Source organism: Coregonus lavaretus (assembly GCF_964263955.1).
Source record: "Coregonus lavaretus genome assembly, contig: HAP1_SCAFFOLD_3333, whole genome shotgun sequence".
NCBI lineage: Eukaryota > Metazoa > Chordata > Actinopteri > Salmoniformes > Salmonidae > Coregonus > Coregonus lavaretus.
Genome location: NW_028157432.1, coordinates 42,706 through 57,500, shown reverse-complemented (window position 1 = coordinate 57,500; position 14,795 = coordinate 42,706). Strand labels below are relative to the sequence as shown.

At 45.8% G+C, this 14,795-nt stretch overlaps 2 protein-coding genes across 4 annotated transcripts in view; both read right to left on the bottom strand.

Moving 5' to 3' along the window:
• The window catches only part of LOC311125430 (UDP-glucose 6-dehydrogenase-like), a gene marked incomplete at its 3' end in the record, with an annotated part of 6,378 nt that extends 5,587 nt beyond the window's left edge, over window positions 1-791 (bottom strand). The window contains 1 exon segment of the mRNA XM_084199474.1: window positions 1-791. This exon segment is cut by the window's left edge and continues 47 nt beyond it.
• Window positions 792-864: 73 nt separating this feature from the next.
• Window positions 865-14,793, bottom strand: smim14 (small integral membrane protein 14). Of its 3 annotated transcripts, none has more exons than XM_084199477.1 (6): window positions 13,235-14,793; window positions 11,237-11,320; window positions 5,057-5,105; window positions 4,720-4,880; window positions 1,952-3,319; window positions 865-1,847 (listed from the first exon to the last, which is right to left on the bottom strand). In XM_084199477.1, the coding sequence occupies exons 2-5, from the start codon at window positions 11,309-11,311 to the stop codon at window positions 3,281-3,283; spliced, it is 324 nt and encodes a 107-aa protein (XP_084055603.1). In that variant the 5' UTR covers window positions 11,312-11,320; window positions 13,235-14,793; the 3' UTR covers window positions 865-1,847; window positions 1,952-3,280. The 3 variants fall into 3 exon arrangements, with proteins under 3 accessions (XP_084055603.1, XP_084055602.1, XP_084055604.1); XM_084199476.1 differs by having other exon boundaries at window positions 865-1,821; XM_084199478.1 differs by having other exon boundaries at window positions 865-1,821; window positions 1,965-3,319.
• Window positions 14,794-14,795: the final 2 nt, after the last annotated feature.

The following is a 14,795-nucleotide window of genomic DNA, read 5'->3' as shown; positions in this document are numbered from 1 at the left end:
AACCCAGTTCCGCTATCGGTATAATCAAATGTCACCTTGACTGACACTTTGTAAATTGATCACGGGAATATTTTGCTGCTTGAAGATATTGGGTGTGGAAGGGGTCGCTTGTCGATAGTTGTTGTACTGAACCCTTTAGTTACGAATGCGAGCTCAGTAATGTTGCAATTTGTGCTGGGTTTCCACTAGATGCCACAGCCACAAAGTCAAAACGGTCTATATTGTAACAATTCATGAAAACAAAAAAAATAGCTGTTTGGTCTCAATTTAGGGTTAGGAATAAGGTTAGCAGTGGCGTTAACGTTAGGTTTAAAATCACATTTGAAGAAGATAAATTGTAGAAATAGGCGGGGTTTATGAATTTGTGGCTGTGGTAACTAGTGGCGACCCCTTGTACAAATTGGGCGAAAAAAAGTCTTCCGGGGTGTGCGTCGCAAACGGGTGGCGTACAGCCAACCAGCGAGTGAGACGTCACGGTGGTTAGATCGGGGGATGGGGCAGGGTTTAAAAAAAAAGATCAACATTACAGCGTTGTCACTGTGAGCTCAGGTGGAACTAAGATGTTTCTGTTCCAAATGGACTCTATCCCCTATATAGACTCTGGTCTAAAGTAGTGCACTACGTAGGGGACCGGGGTGTCATTTGGGACGTAATAGTATCACCTGAAATGGCTTTTATATGACCGTGACAAATAGGACATTACCTGATTAAGGTTGGATTTGAGAAGAGGAAAGAGAGTTAACCTTGTTCACACAAGATCTCTTATCTATAGATGGACACCCACCCACTCACACAGACAGACAGACAGACAGGCTGGCAGGGGAGTCAGACAGACAGACAGACACACACAGACGACCAGGAAGCTGTTGTATTACTGTTTATTTGTAGTTTTGTAAGGTAAAAAGTGCATAGTTGAAGCCCTTTCTTGCCCTCTGCTAGACTAATACTAGTAAATACAGTGTTATTAGAGGCCTCCAATGGCACCACACAAGGGTGCTTCCCAAATGGTACTCTATTCCCTATACAGTGCACTACTGCGGACTACAGACCTACTTTAGTTTTTTGACATACTGGTCGACGTAGTGCACTACACTATATATATATATATATAGGGAATAGGGTGTCATTTGGGACATATTTCTGGGCCCAGAGTTTTTTCCTGATCGCATGATAACCTGACAGGGAAAAAAAACCCAGCTCCTAGGACTCGATTCAATCTGTAGCGCTGAAGACCTGAAGATCTGAAGATCTGTAGCGCTGAAGATCTGCGCTACACCGTGATAGAAATGTAAAAGGTAATGTTCCTGCGTTGGCGGAGATTCCATTCACGGTAAACGCTGCACATGTCGGCTCAATCAGAAATTACCTTTACATTTCAAATTGTGCTCCAGTGCTGATCTTCAGACAGAAAGGTAACAAACGCAGTAACTAAAAGTGCCATTATAAGTAACATAAGTAATGTTGGAGTAATTTTAAGCTACAGATTAGGATAATATATATATATATACACACACGTCTATATATCCAATTTTCTTTCTACTATTCAACCATTAGAGTACATAACAAACCCCCCGTAAAGATTTAAAAAACGTTAGTAACTGTTTGACTTTCAATGTTTTAGATTAGAATAACCAAACCTTTTTGACCCTCTGAGGCCTCTGTAGCTGAACTGTTAAAACCCTTTCTTGCTTACAGCAAGAGAACAGGTTCCATTCTCTTCTATGGGCTCCATCTTAAACACACACCCAATTCACTATTTACACCACCGCCTTAGACCACTACCTTAGACCACTACCTTAGACCACTACCTTAGACCACTACCTTAGACCACTGCCTTAGACCACTGCCTTAGACCACTGCCTTAGACCACTGCCTTAGACCACTGCCTTAGACCACTGCCTTAGACCACCGCCTTAGACCACCGCCTTAGACCACCACCTTAGACCACTACCTTAGACCACTACCTTAGACCACTACCTTAGACCACTACCTTAGACCACTACCTTAGACCACCACCTTAGACCACCACCTTAGACCACCACCTTAGACCACCACCTTAGACCACTACCTTAGACCACTACCTTAGACCACTACCATAGACCACCACCTTAGACCACCACCTTAGACCACTACCTTAGACCACCACCTTAGACCACCACCTTAGACCACTACCTTAGACCACTACCTTAGACCACTACCTTAGACCACTACCTTAGACCACCACCTTAGCAGTGCTTATTAACGCCTAGATGAAGACATGTGAGAACACGTAGCAAAGCAACATGCTAGTACACATCTCTCACACTACGCCTCAAAGCAAGAGGCGATAAGCGTCCCAAATCACACCCTATTCCCTATATAGTGCACTACTGTTCGCCAGATCCCTGGTCAAAAGTAGTGCACTATTTTAGGTAATAAGGTTTCTTTTTCTGGGAGAAGACACGAGTTGACGTTCACTCTGCCCAACAACTAACAGAGAGAGAGTGGAGTTGGGGGGGGGGGGGGTTAATATAAAATAGTTTTTTCAAAATGGCGTATGGGCTTCAAAACGGCGGCAGGTGGCTTAGTGGTTAAGAGCGTTGTGCCAGTAACCGAAAGGTCGCTGGTTCTAATCCCCGAGCCGACCAGGTGAAAAAATCTGTCGATGTGCCCCTTGAGCAAGGCACTTAACCCTAATTGCTCCTGTAAGTCGCTCTGGATAAGAGCGTCTGCTAAATGACTAAAAATGTAAAATGTAAAACAGACAAGAGGAACAGCCAGACCAATCAATAAACCAGATTACTAGTGACTAGCTAGTTGATCATAACTAAATAATGTCTTGCATCCCAAACTGCACCCCCATTATTATAGTGCACTAATTCTGCCCAGAGCCCGTTTGGTAATGCACTAGAAAGGCCATTTGAGATGCACCCAGTGATGCCCACAGTATAGAATGAAAACCACAGTATAGAAGGCTGATCCGGAGTCTGCATGCCCCCCCCCCCACAGTTTCTCTCTTGTTATGTTAGCCACTTATGGATGTGGGTTGGCAGATCCGCCAGCAACTGCGGCCCCTCATGATGAGGTCAGATGTTTTGTGGCCCCCCCCCCGCCCCCCCCACCCCCATATAGTGCACTACCCCACAGGGCTCTGGTCAAAAGTAGTGCACTATATAGGGAAATAAGATGTGATGTACAGGGGTAAGAGGTCGACGTAGAACGGCAGAACGTCCGGTGGAGATGGTGGGTTGTCCAGTAGAACGTCTGGTTCTCTCCGGTTCGGTCCGTTTGGTTTCTACTGCTAGTCCACCGGTGGAGCTGGGGGCTCCTGGTCACGACTCTGTCAAACACAACACCGGAAGAACAACGGTCAATAAACAAACAAGTACATAAACAATATCAATACCTTCCCTCTATCCATCCCCCTCTTCTCCTTCCCTCTATCATCCATCCATCCCCCTCTTCTCCTTCCCTCCTCCATCCATCCCCCTCTTCTCCTTCCCTCCTCTATCCACCCCCCTCTTCTCCTTCCCTCCTCCATCCATCCCCCTCTTCTCCTTCCCTCCTCCATCCATCCCCCTCTTCTCCTTCCCTCCTCTATCCATCCCCCTCTTCTCCTTCCCTCCTCCATCCCCCTCTTCTCCTTCCCTCCTCCATCCATCCCCCTCTTCTCCTTCCCTCCTCCATCCATCCCCCTCTTCTCCTTCCCTCCTCCATCCATCCCCCTCTTCTCCTTCCCTCATCCATCCATCCCCCTCTTCTCCTTCCCTCCATCCATCCATCCCCCTCTTCTCCTTCCCTCCTCTATCCATCCCCCTCTTCTCCTTCCCTCCTCTATCCATCCCCCTCTTCTCCTTCCCTCCTCTATCCATCCATCCCCCTCTTCTCCTTCCCTCCTCCATCCCCCTCTTCTCCTTCCCTCTATCCATCCCCCTCTTCTCCTTCCCTCCTCTATCCATCCATCCCCCTCTTCTCCTTCCCTCTATCTATCCATCCATCCCCCTCTGCTCCTTCCCTCCTCCATCCATCCCCCTCTTCTCCTTCCCTCCTCCATCCCCCTCTTCTCCTTCCCTCTATCCATCCATCCTCCTCTTCTCCTTCCCTCTATCCATCCATCCTCCTCTTCTCCTTCCCTCTATCCATCCATCCCCCTCTCCTCCTTCCCTCCTCTATCCATCCCCCTCTTCTCCTTCCCTCCTCTATCCATCCCCCTCTTCTCCTTCCCTCCTCCATCCATCCATCCCCCTCTTCTCCTTCCCTCCTCCATCCATCCCCCTCTTCTCCTTCCCTCCTCCATCCATCCCCCTCTTCTCCTTCCCTCTATCCATCCATCCTCCTCTTCTCCTTCCCTCTATCCATCCATCCCCCTCTTCTCCTTCCCTCTATCCATCCATCCTCCTCTTCTCCTTCCCTCTATCCATCCATCCCCCTCTCCTCCTTCCCTCCTCTATCCATCCCCCTCTTCTCCTTCCCTCCTCTATCCATCCCCCTCTTCTCCTTCCCTCCTCCATCCATCCCCCTCTCCTCCTTCCCTCCTCTATCCATCCCCCTCTTCTCCTTCCCTCCTCTATCCATCCCCCTCTTCTCCTTCCCTCCTCCATCCATCCCCCTCTTCTCCTTCCCTCCTCTAGCCATCCCCCTCTTCTCCTTCCCTCTATCCATCCATCCATCCCCCCTCCTCTCCTTCCATTCCTCATGCTGATAGATCTGGTTCTGGTTCTGCTATCCCTCCATACGTACATTGTGAGGTCCAGTAGGTTTGCCGGTAGGCGGTGTTGTGGGTCCTCTGAGGCTGCTGGGTCTGAGGAGGAAGAGGAGCAGAACCAGAAGCATCCAGCCCATCAGAACCATGGGGACAGTCAGGTCTCCTCCTCCTCCTACCGACCCACTGGGACCTGGCACTGGAGGGGAAGGACCACACAGAGAGAGAGACAGTCACACTAATAATCACCTGGCTGGATGCTGTATCAACACAAAAAACAAGTCTGTATCTCCATTTGAAAGTGTTGTTTAGACCAGCACTAGGCTTAATGTGGGTCTGAGACCCTCAGTGTGTGTTGATATGACGCATACATACTGTCCTGGGGACACTCTGTGTCAGTACAGTACGACTGAGACTGGCGCAGCTGGAAGACAAGAACACAGGAGAGAGAGAGAGACAGAGAGAGAGAGAGGAGAGAGAGGGAGGAGAGAGAGAGAGAGAGAGAGAGAGAGAGAGAGGAGAGAGGGGGAAGAGCAGACATCAGACAGAGAGAGAGAGAGAGAGAGAGAGAGAGAGAGAGAGAGAGAGAGAGAGAGAGAGAGAGAGAGAGAGAGAGAGGAAGAGAGAGAGAGAGAGGAGAGAGGGGGAAGAGCAGACATCAGAGAGAGAGAGAGAGAGAGAGAGAGAGGGGGAGGAGCGGGAAGAGCAGACATCAGACAGAGAGAGAACATGAGTTTACAGATCATGTTGGTTATGTCCTTATAGACCAGACAAACATACAGAGACAGTGAGACAGACAGACAGACACAGACGGAGAGACAGACAGATCTTGTGGTTTCCAGTGAATCATTCCATTCCAATGAGCTAATGATACTCGTCCGGCAGCTCTCGCCCTCTTCTGGTCAGGCCAGGAAATACAGGTGGTGGCAAAATAACTTCCACATTGGCAAGGAACACAAAACTGGAACTTCCACATTGGCAAGGAACACAAAACTGGAACTTCCACATTGGCAAGGAACACAAAACTGGAACTTCCACATTGGCAAGGAACACAAAACTGGAACTTCCACATTGGCAAGGAACAAAAAACTGGAACTTCCACATTGGCAAGGAACAAAAAACTGGAACTTCCACATTGGCAAGGAAAAGGGTGTGTCATTTTAACATGAAAATGTCATCCAAAAAGTTATACTTTTGAATCATCTGTCCATAGAACATTCTACCAAGAGTCTTGATGATCTTCCAGGTGCTTTTTGACAAACTTGAGTCAACTTTTTGGACGAGATTGGTCCCATTATGCCTGGCGAAAACCAAACACTGCATTCCACAGTAAGAACCTCATACCAACGGTCAAGCGTGGTGGTGGTGGTGTGATGGTTTGGGGATGCTTTGCTGCCTCAGGACCTGGACGACTTGCCTTAATAGAAGGAACCATGAATTCTGCTCTGTATCAGAGAATTCTACAGGAGAATGTCAGACCATCTGTCTGTGAGCTGAAGCTGAAGCGCAGCTGGGTCATGCAGCGAGACAATGATCCAAAACACACAATCAAGTCTACATGAAAATGATTAAAAAGCAACAGATTTCTAGTTTTGGCATGGCCTAGTCAAAGTTCAGACCTAATCCCCATTGAGATGTTGTGGCAGGACTTGAAACGAGCAGTTCATGCTTGAAAACCCACACGTCACTGAGTTAAAGCAGTTCTGCATGCAAAAGTGGGCCAAAATTCCTCCACAGCGACGTGAGAGACTGATCAACAACTACAGGAAGCATTTGGTTGGAGTCATTGCAGCTGAAGGTGGCACAACCAGTTATTGAGTGTAAGGGGGGAAATTACTTTTTCACACAGGGGAATTGGGTGTTGCATAACTTTGTTTATGAAATAAATAAAATAAGTATACATTTTTGTTTGTTACTTATAAACTCAGGTTCCCTTGATCTAATAAAAGGTTTTGATCTGATAACATTCATTATCAGAAATACGCAAAAAATAGAGAAAATCAGAAAGGGGGGAAATCCTTTTTCACGGCCCTGTAGGTCTGTATCTATATGTAGTTTATAACTCAACATAGGTCTGTATCTATATGTAGTTTATAACTCAACATAGGTCTGTATCTATATGTAGTTTATAACTCAACATAGGTCTGTATCTATATGTAGTTTATAGCTCAACATAGGTCTGTATCTATATGTAGTTTATAACTCAACATAGGTCTGTATCTATATGTAGTTTATAACTCAACATAGGTCTGTATCTATATGTAGTTTATAACTCAACATAGGTCTGTATCTATATGTAGTTTATAACTCAACATAGGTCTGTATCTATATGTAGTTTATAACTCAACATAGGTCTGTATCTATATGTAGTTTATAACTCAACATAGGTCTGTATCTAAATGTAGTTTATAACTCAACATAGGTCTGTATCTATATGTAGTTTATAACTCAACATAGGTCTGTATCTAAATGTAGTTTATAACTCAACATAGGTCTGTATCTATATGTAGTTTATAACTCAACATAGGTCTGTATCTATATGTAGTTTATAACTCAACATAGGTCTGTATCTATATGTAGTTTATAACTCAACATAGGTCTGTATCTATATGTAGTTTATAGCTCAACATAGGTCTGTATCTATATGTAGTTTATAACTCAACATAGGTCTGTATCTATATGTAGTTTATAGCTCAACATAGGTCTGTATCTATATGTAGTTTATAACTCAACATAGGTCTGTATCTATATGTAGTTTATAGCTCAACATAGGTCTGTATCTATATGTAGTTTATAGCTCAACATAGGTCTGTATCTATATGTAGTTTATACCTCAACATAGGTCTGTATCTATATGTAGTTTATAGCTCAACATAGGTCTGTATCTATATGTAGTTTATAACTCAACATAGGTCTGTATCTATATGTTCATTAAAATAAGACATCAGACAGGGAGTAAAGGACTGAGCTGTGGTTTAGGTCTGTTGGCAAATGAGGAAACGCTCATGGTTGTGCTGGACCAATGACAGCTGGCCACATATGAAACACCTGTACACAGGGACCAATGAGATGGCCTAGCTGGCTAGAGCACATTCTAAACAGATTTACACCCCGCCTCCCGGCATTCTGTTGTTGCAACATTCTAGTCACTACTTTGAAGCACAGAGATAAGAGAGAGAGAGAGACACACACCATATATGTGTGTGTGTGTGTGTGTGTGTGTGTGTGTGTGTGTGTGTGTGTGTGTGTGTGTGTGTGTGTGTATCAGCCCTCAAGACAAACACAGAGAGAGTCAGCAGGAACCAGGAAATCCTGCTGGAGGAGAGAGACAGGCAGCAGGAACCAGGGTATGCTGCTGGAGGAGAGAGGCAGGCAGCAGGAACCAGGATATACTGCTGGAAAAGATAGGCAGGCAGCAGGAACCAGGATATACTGCTGGAGGAGAGAGGCAGGCAGCAGGAACCAGGATATGCTGCTGGAGGAGAGAGGCAGGCAGCAGGAACCAGGATATGCTGCTGGAGGAGAGAGGCAGGCAGCAGGAACCAGGATATACTGCTGGAGGAGAGAGACAGACAGCAGGAACCAGGATATGCTGCTGGAGGAGAGAGGCAGGCAGCAGGAACCAGGATATGCTGCTGGAGGAGAGAGACAGGCAGCAGGAACCAGGAAATCATGCTGGAGGAGAGAGGCAGGCAGCAGGAACCAGGATATACTGCTGGAGGAGAGAGACAGACAGCAGGAACCAGGATATGCTGCTGGAGGAGAGAGGCAGGCAGCAGGAACCAGGATATGCTGCTGGAGGAGAGAGGCAGGCAGCAGGAACCAGGATATGCTGCTGGAGGAGAGAGGCAGGCAGCAGGAACCAGGATATACTGCTGGAGGAGAGAGGCAGGCAGCAGGAACCAGGATATACTGCTGGAGGAGAGAGACAGACAGCAGGAACCAGGATATACTGCTGGAGGAAAGAGGCAGGCAGCAGGAACCAGGATATACTGCTGGAGGAGAGAGGCAGACAGCAGGAACCAGGATATGCTGCTGGCTCAGAGCCTCCACAGTCCCACACACTGTTCTCCTTCCTCCTCTCTCTCTATTCCTCTCCTTCACCCTCTCTCTATTCCTCTCCTTCACTCTCTCTCTATTCCTCTCCTTCACCCTCTCTCTGTTCCTCTCCTTCACTCTCTCTCTATTCCTCTCCTTCACTCTCTCTCTATTCCTCTCCTTCACTCTCTCTCTATTCCTCTCCTTCACTCTCTCTCTATTCCTCTCCTTCACTCTCTCTCTGTTCCTCTCCTTCACTCTCTCTCTGTTCCTCTCCTTCACTCTCTCTCTGTTCCTCTCCTTCACTCTCTCTCTGTTCCTCTCCTTCACTCTCTCTCTGTTCCGCTCCTTCACTCTCTCTCTGTTCCTCTCCTTCACTCTCTCTCTGTTCCTCTCCTTCACTCTCTCTCTGTTCCTCTCCTTCCCTCTCTCTGTTCCTCTCCGTCACTCTCTCTCTGTTCCTCTCCGTCACTCTCTCTCTGTTCCTCTCCTTCACTCTCTCTCTGTTCCTCTCCTTCACTCTCTCTCTGTTCCTCTCCTTCACTCTCTCTCTATTCCTCTCCTTCACTCTCTCTCTTTCTCTCCTTCACTCTCTCTCTCTATTCCTCTCCTCCACTCTCTCTCTATTCCTCTCCTTCACTCTCTCTCTTTCTCTCCTTCACTCTCTCTCTATTCCTCTCCTTCACTCTCTCTCTATTCCTCTCCTTCACTCTCTCTCTATTCCTCTCCTTCACTCTCTCTCTATTCCTCTCCTTCACTCTCTCTATTTCTCTCCTTCACTCTCTCTCTATTCCTCTCCTTCACTCTCTCTCTATTCCTCTCCTTCACTCTCTCTCTGTTCCTCTCCTTCACTCTCTCTCTGTTCCTCTCCTTCACTCTCTCTCTATTCCTCTCCTTCACTCTCTCTCTATTCCTCTCCTTCACTTTCTCTCTATTCCTCTCCTTCACACTCTCTCTATTCCTCTCCTTCACTCTCTCTCTGTTCCTCTCCTTCACTCTCTCTCTGTTCCTCTCCTTCACTCTCTCTCTATTTCTCTCCCTCTCAATTCAATTTCAATTTCAATTCAATTTAAGGGCTTTATTGGCATGGGAAACGTGTGTTAACATTGCCAAAGCAAATGAAGTAGATAATAAATAAAAGTTAAACCCTGAACCCAAGCTGAACCCTGGCAAGACGGAGCTGCTCTTCCTCCCGGGGAAGGACTGCCCGTTCCATGATCTCGCCATCACGGTTGACAACTCCGTTGTGTCCTCCTCCCAGAGTGCGAAGAGCCTTGGCGTGACCCTGGACAACACCCTGTCGTTCTCCGCTAACATCAAGGCGGTGACCCGATCCTGCAGGTTCATGCTCTACAACATTCGGAGAGTACGACCCTGCCTTACACAGGAAGCGGCACAGGTCCTAATCCAGGCACTTGTCATCTCCCGTCTGGATTACTGCAACTCGCTGTTGGCTGGCCTCCCTGCCTGTGCCATTAAACCCCTACAACTCATCCAGAATGCCGCAGCCCGTCTGGTGTTCAACCTTCCCAAGTTCTCTCACGTCACCCCCCTCCTCCGCACACTCCACTGGCTTCCAGTTGAAGCTCGCATCCGTTACAAGACCATGGTGCTTGCCTATGGAGCAGTGAGGGGAACGGCACCTCCGTACCTTCAGGCTCTGATCAGTCCCTATACCCAACCGAGGGCATTGCGTTCATCCACCTCTGGCCTGCTGGCTCCCCTACCTCTGCGGAAGCATAGTTCCCGCTCAGCCCAGTCAAAACTGTTCGCTGCTCTGGCACCCCAATGGTGGAACAAGCTCCCTCACGACGCCAGGACAGCGGAGTCACTCACCACCTTCCGGAGACATTTGAAACCCCACCTCTTTAAGGAACACCTGGGATAGGATAAAGCAATCCTTCTACCCCCCCCCCCCCCCCCCCAAAAAAAAAAGTATAATTGTAAAGTGGTTATCCCACTGGCTATAGGGTGAATGCACCAACTTGTAGTCGCTCTGGATAAGAGCGTCTGCTAAATGACGTAAATGTGCCCTTGAGCAAGGCACTTAACCCTAATTGCTCCTGTAAGTCGCTCTGGATAAGAGCGTCTGCTAAATGACTCAAATGTAAATGTAAATGTAAATAAACAATAGAAATGAACAGTAAACATTACAAAAGAATAAAGACATTTCAAATGTCACGTTATGTCTATATACAGTGTTGTAACGATGTGCAAATCTCTCTCTCTCTCCCTCCCCCTCTCTCTTCCCATTCACCTATCTCCGTCTCCCCCTCTCTTTCTGTCCAATAACCTCTCCTTCCACCTGAAGTGTACATTCGTTCACTACCCCCCATCCATCAGGGTGAGAGAGAGTAAGCAGTCACGTTGTATCTTGCCGTCACGGTCTTAATAAGATGGAGTACGTTAGTAACACACGACTATTTACACAGAGGAAGTACTTCCACCACAACCACGGAGACATCTTTGACTGATACACAAATGGAATCTCTCTCCGTCACTCACACACACTCTTACCAGGTTGATGAGTCGTCTCATGGTATGCTCCTGGGAGCAGATGCACACACATGGGTCAAAGCCTCCCTCCGCCATTACGATCACCTGACACACACACACCTGGGATGAGACACAATAAGACACAACACAATAACATATTAAACTAACTGCTTAAAAGAACCAGTATTCCCCAGTCCACAGAGAGAAAACATTCACTCTGCCGATACCAACTGGGTCTAAATGAAATCGCCCTATTGCCTATTTAGTGCACTACTTTTGACCAGGCCCACTTGCTACCTGTGCCATAAAAGGCCGGACCTCTTGGCAGAGGCAGTAGCTCAGAGTTGGCTACAGCTAAAAGGACAACTTGAATGTTTACTTGGACGTTGTGTAACTATTTACACCGTCACTGACGTGGTTCTCATTCATTTTGCCAAATGACATGCGATGAGGAAATGGTTTACAGTTTAAACAAACTGCACCCTGGACCCCTTTTATTTGTGCTAAATGATCGGTCCCTAGTTACCTAGCTAGTTAAGTACACATCGCCACCCTAGAGGCAAAGCAGAGACAATCTAATGAGTAGTGACCATGTAGTTGCGAGGTTAAAATGTGAAATTGCAGAAAGTCTCTTCTGTGAGACAAAAAAACGCAATGTTAGGTGCTTAGCCTGTTCGCTAACGTCACTGTAGCCCTTCATCATGACTCTCAGTTCCATTACATAAAGAGTTATTTGACGAAAAGCATCTTCTGTAGGGGGGTTGTTTTGTTAAGAGCCGCGACTCTCGGGTCTGAACATTAACAAGCATCGCTTGCGCTACGGTTTTGGAAGCATAAGACCTTATCTTTCATATAGGCTGGAAATATATATATATATTTTTTTTACTAAAAGGCTACATTGATACACATCTTTATAGGGTCAGGGTTCTGACACTGCCAGAAAACAGGCAGAAGACAGAGGGGACTTCCTGTGCTAATTAACAACTGATTCTCCGAACACCTGTGTGAAAAAACGGAAGACAGACGCCACAAACATGTCACCTGAAAAAACACTGTGTGTATTTTTTGCATTTGTGGAAAATATTTTTGATGCGATATGAAAGAAAAGGGATTTGTGTTCCTAGAACCGCATCTTTAGTTCAATATTGGGCTAACGTAACTGTAGCTAGCTAGCTAGCATCTGGTCTCTGGGTGTGCATGTCCAACGCTGACAAAGTCCTCCTGTCTTGTATTATTGCACAATAATAAATGGAAAAAACTCGTCCTGTAGAGATATTTAGTAAATGAGTGGCAGAATTGCTAAGATAACTGCATAAACCAGTAACATTATTCGATAACTGGTTAGATGGCGCTATGTATTTCAAAAAACGTTTGTTTACTTTAATGTAGCTGTAAGCTAAGTGTTGATAGCGACTGGCTGACTCACGCAGTGCTAACAGCTGGTAGGGCTAACATTAGCAGGCTATAGTTGGCTAGCAAGATATGCAAGCTGATTTTGTAACCATAAATTCATAAAGTATTTGCTTGTAAACTGGCTGAAAATTCAACTGAAACCAGTAGTCATGAGCGCAAAGGATTTGGTTTAATTTGAAGTTATTTTTGATGGTGTTTACATATACATACATACATATACATATATATATGTATGTGGAATAGTGAATAGTGTTATATATTCCCACGGGGGGCTCTGGATAAGAGCGTCTGCTAAATGACTAACATGAATAGGCTGGCTTGCCGGGTCCTCCATATTACGTCACACCCCGCAAATCTTTTTTTTCCGGTATGACTTCGGAACTCTGATCCGTTTTATGTAATTACTCGAAAAATAGAAAAGTGAGGTGTAACTTTGCATTGGGACTTTTGATCCATATTCTAATGCAAATCCATGCTACATGTCGTTACGTTTTATGCTACCTACCCTACAGATTCAGTACTTTACCCCACCTCTGCCAGCTAGCTAGCAACAATGAAACATTTGGGTCTGCTGTGTTTTTGAAGGGACAGGGAGACGACACTTACCTGAACAGCTTTAGAATCCAGTTAATTTTATTTTTCTTGTTGTTATCGTTCCCGGCCGTAGACGCGTCAGCAGAAAACCACAGCTGCCCAAACCTCTTTTCATCTGCACGGCAGAATATTTTCAGGGGGGGCTAAAACGGGAGGGACTGCCTGAATCGGTCCAATAGAAACTCTCGTTTTAGTTGCAGAACGGATAGCCTGATGATAACACCCGGTGCTCTGCCCGTCTGTGTTTTGATACAGGACGTCACGTCACGGACATCACGCGAGATCTCCGAGTTAGACAGGAGATCTCGTGTTTTTTTGGTCGTTACTAAGTTGCCACAGCCACAAAGTCATAAATCCCGCTTATTTCTACAATTTCTCTTTTTTTAAATTGTATTTTAAACCTTAACTACACTGCTAACCTTATGCATAACCTTAAATGAAGCCCAAAAAGATATTGTTTGTTTTCATCATTTTTTAAAATTATATAACCAATTTTGACTTTGTGGCTGTGGTAACGTGGAAACCTTAGTTTTTTTTCTCCCAACTCAGCGTTTCAACCGTCTCAGGCCTCCGATTGGTTTAGAGGTCCAGCGGGATCTCATTTCAGCCAATCAAAGTCAGGAGCGAGTTATACGCGATGATTTACGGAAAGTAAACAAACCATACAGGGTCAATCAATCACCCAGTGACAGATTGAGTATTTAATGAAGGATACAAATGATGAAGAATAACAGGACGCGTTAGGTGTACAACAAAATCAACATCCGGTGATTAACTCAGCAGTCTCTTTCCCCAATGCCTCAGAAAAGTCTGCTCGTGTGACTTCATGTTCGAGTGAACGATAGAAAAATAAAAAAATGCTTTCTTTACCCTGAATAGAGTCCATCCATGTTGAAGGAAGGGGGACAGATATGTCTGGAAAATGTGTCACATAGGTCGACCCCTTTTTCAGCAGATCATAACAACAGGGAAGATGCTGGGGATGTCACCTCTCATGGTGGTTCCCTATCGACCATAGTCAATCTATTATACAGATAGCACAGACAATGAGAATTAGTGACAACAATGCACTGTGCGTGTGTCAGAGAGAGAGAGAGAGAGAATTTCCTAAACTGTGTGCGGCTACAATGGATCAATTGTGGTTGTCAAGGCCCAATATAACCTTCGTAGTTATATTAAAGTTACATATGATTAGTGTTATATATTATTTACAGTGACGTGTGAGAAAGTTATGTATTCACACCTCATTCCATCATATTATCACATGACTCAAAGCAGAGGAACAGCAGTGGTTGACAAAAACCAAACATTTCTCTTTCTAGCTATTGCCACAAACCGAAACGTTTTCTAGTAGTTCTGTGGCAACAGTGTTTTATATTTCCATACTCAGGTCTGTGCGCACCCAATTTGACGGTCGCAATCGCCATTTATTTTCAAGAAAGGGGTGCTGTGTTTTTGAAGAAGGGGAAAGAAAGAAAGGAGAGTGAACGAAACCCGACGAGACATCGACATATCCACACGGCGACCGGAGTGGACCGAGGGCCCCGAACCAGGTGTTAATATCCCCGCTTAC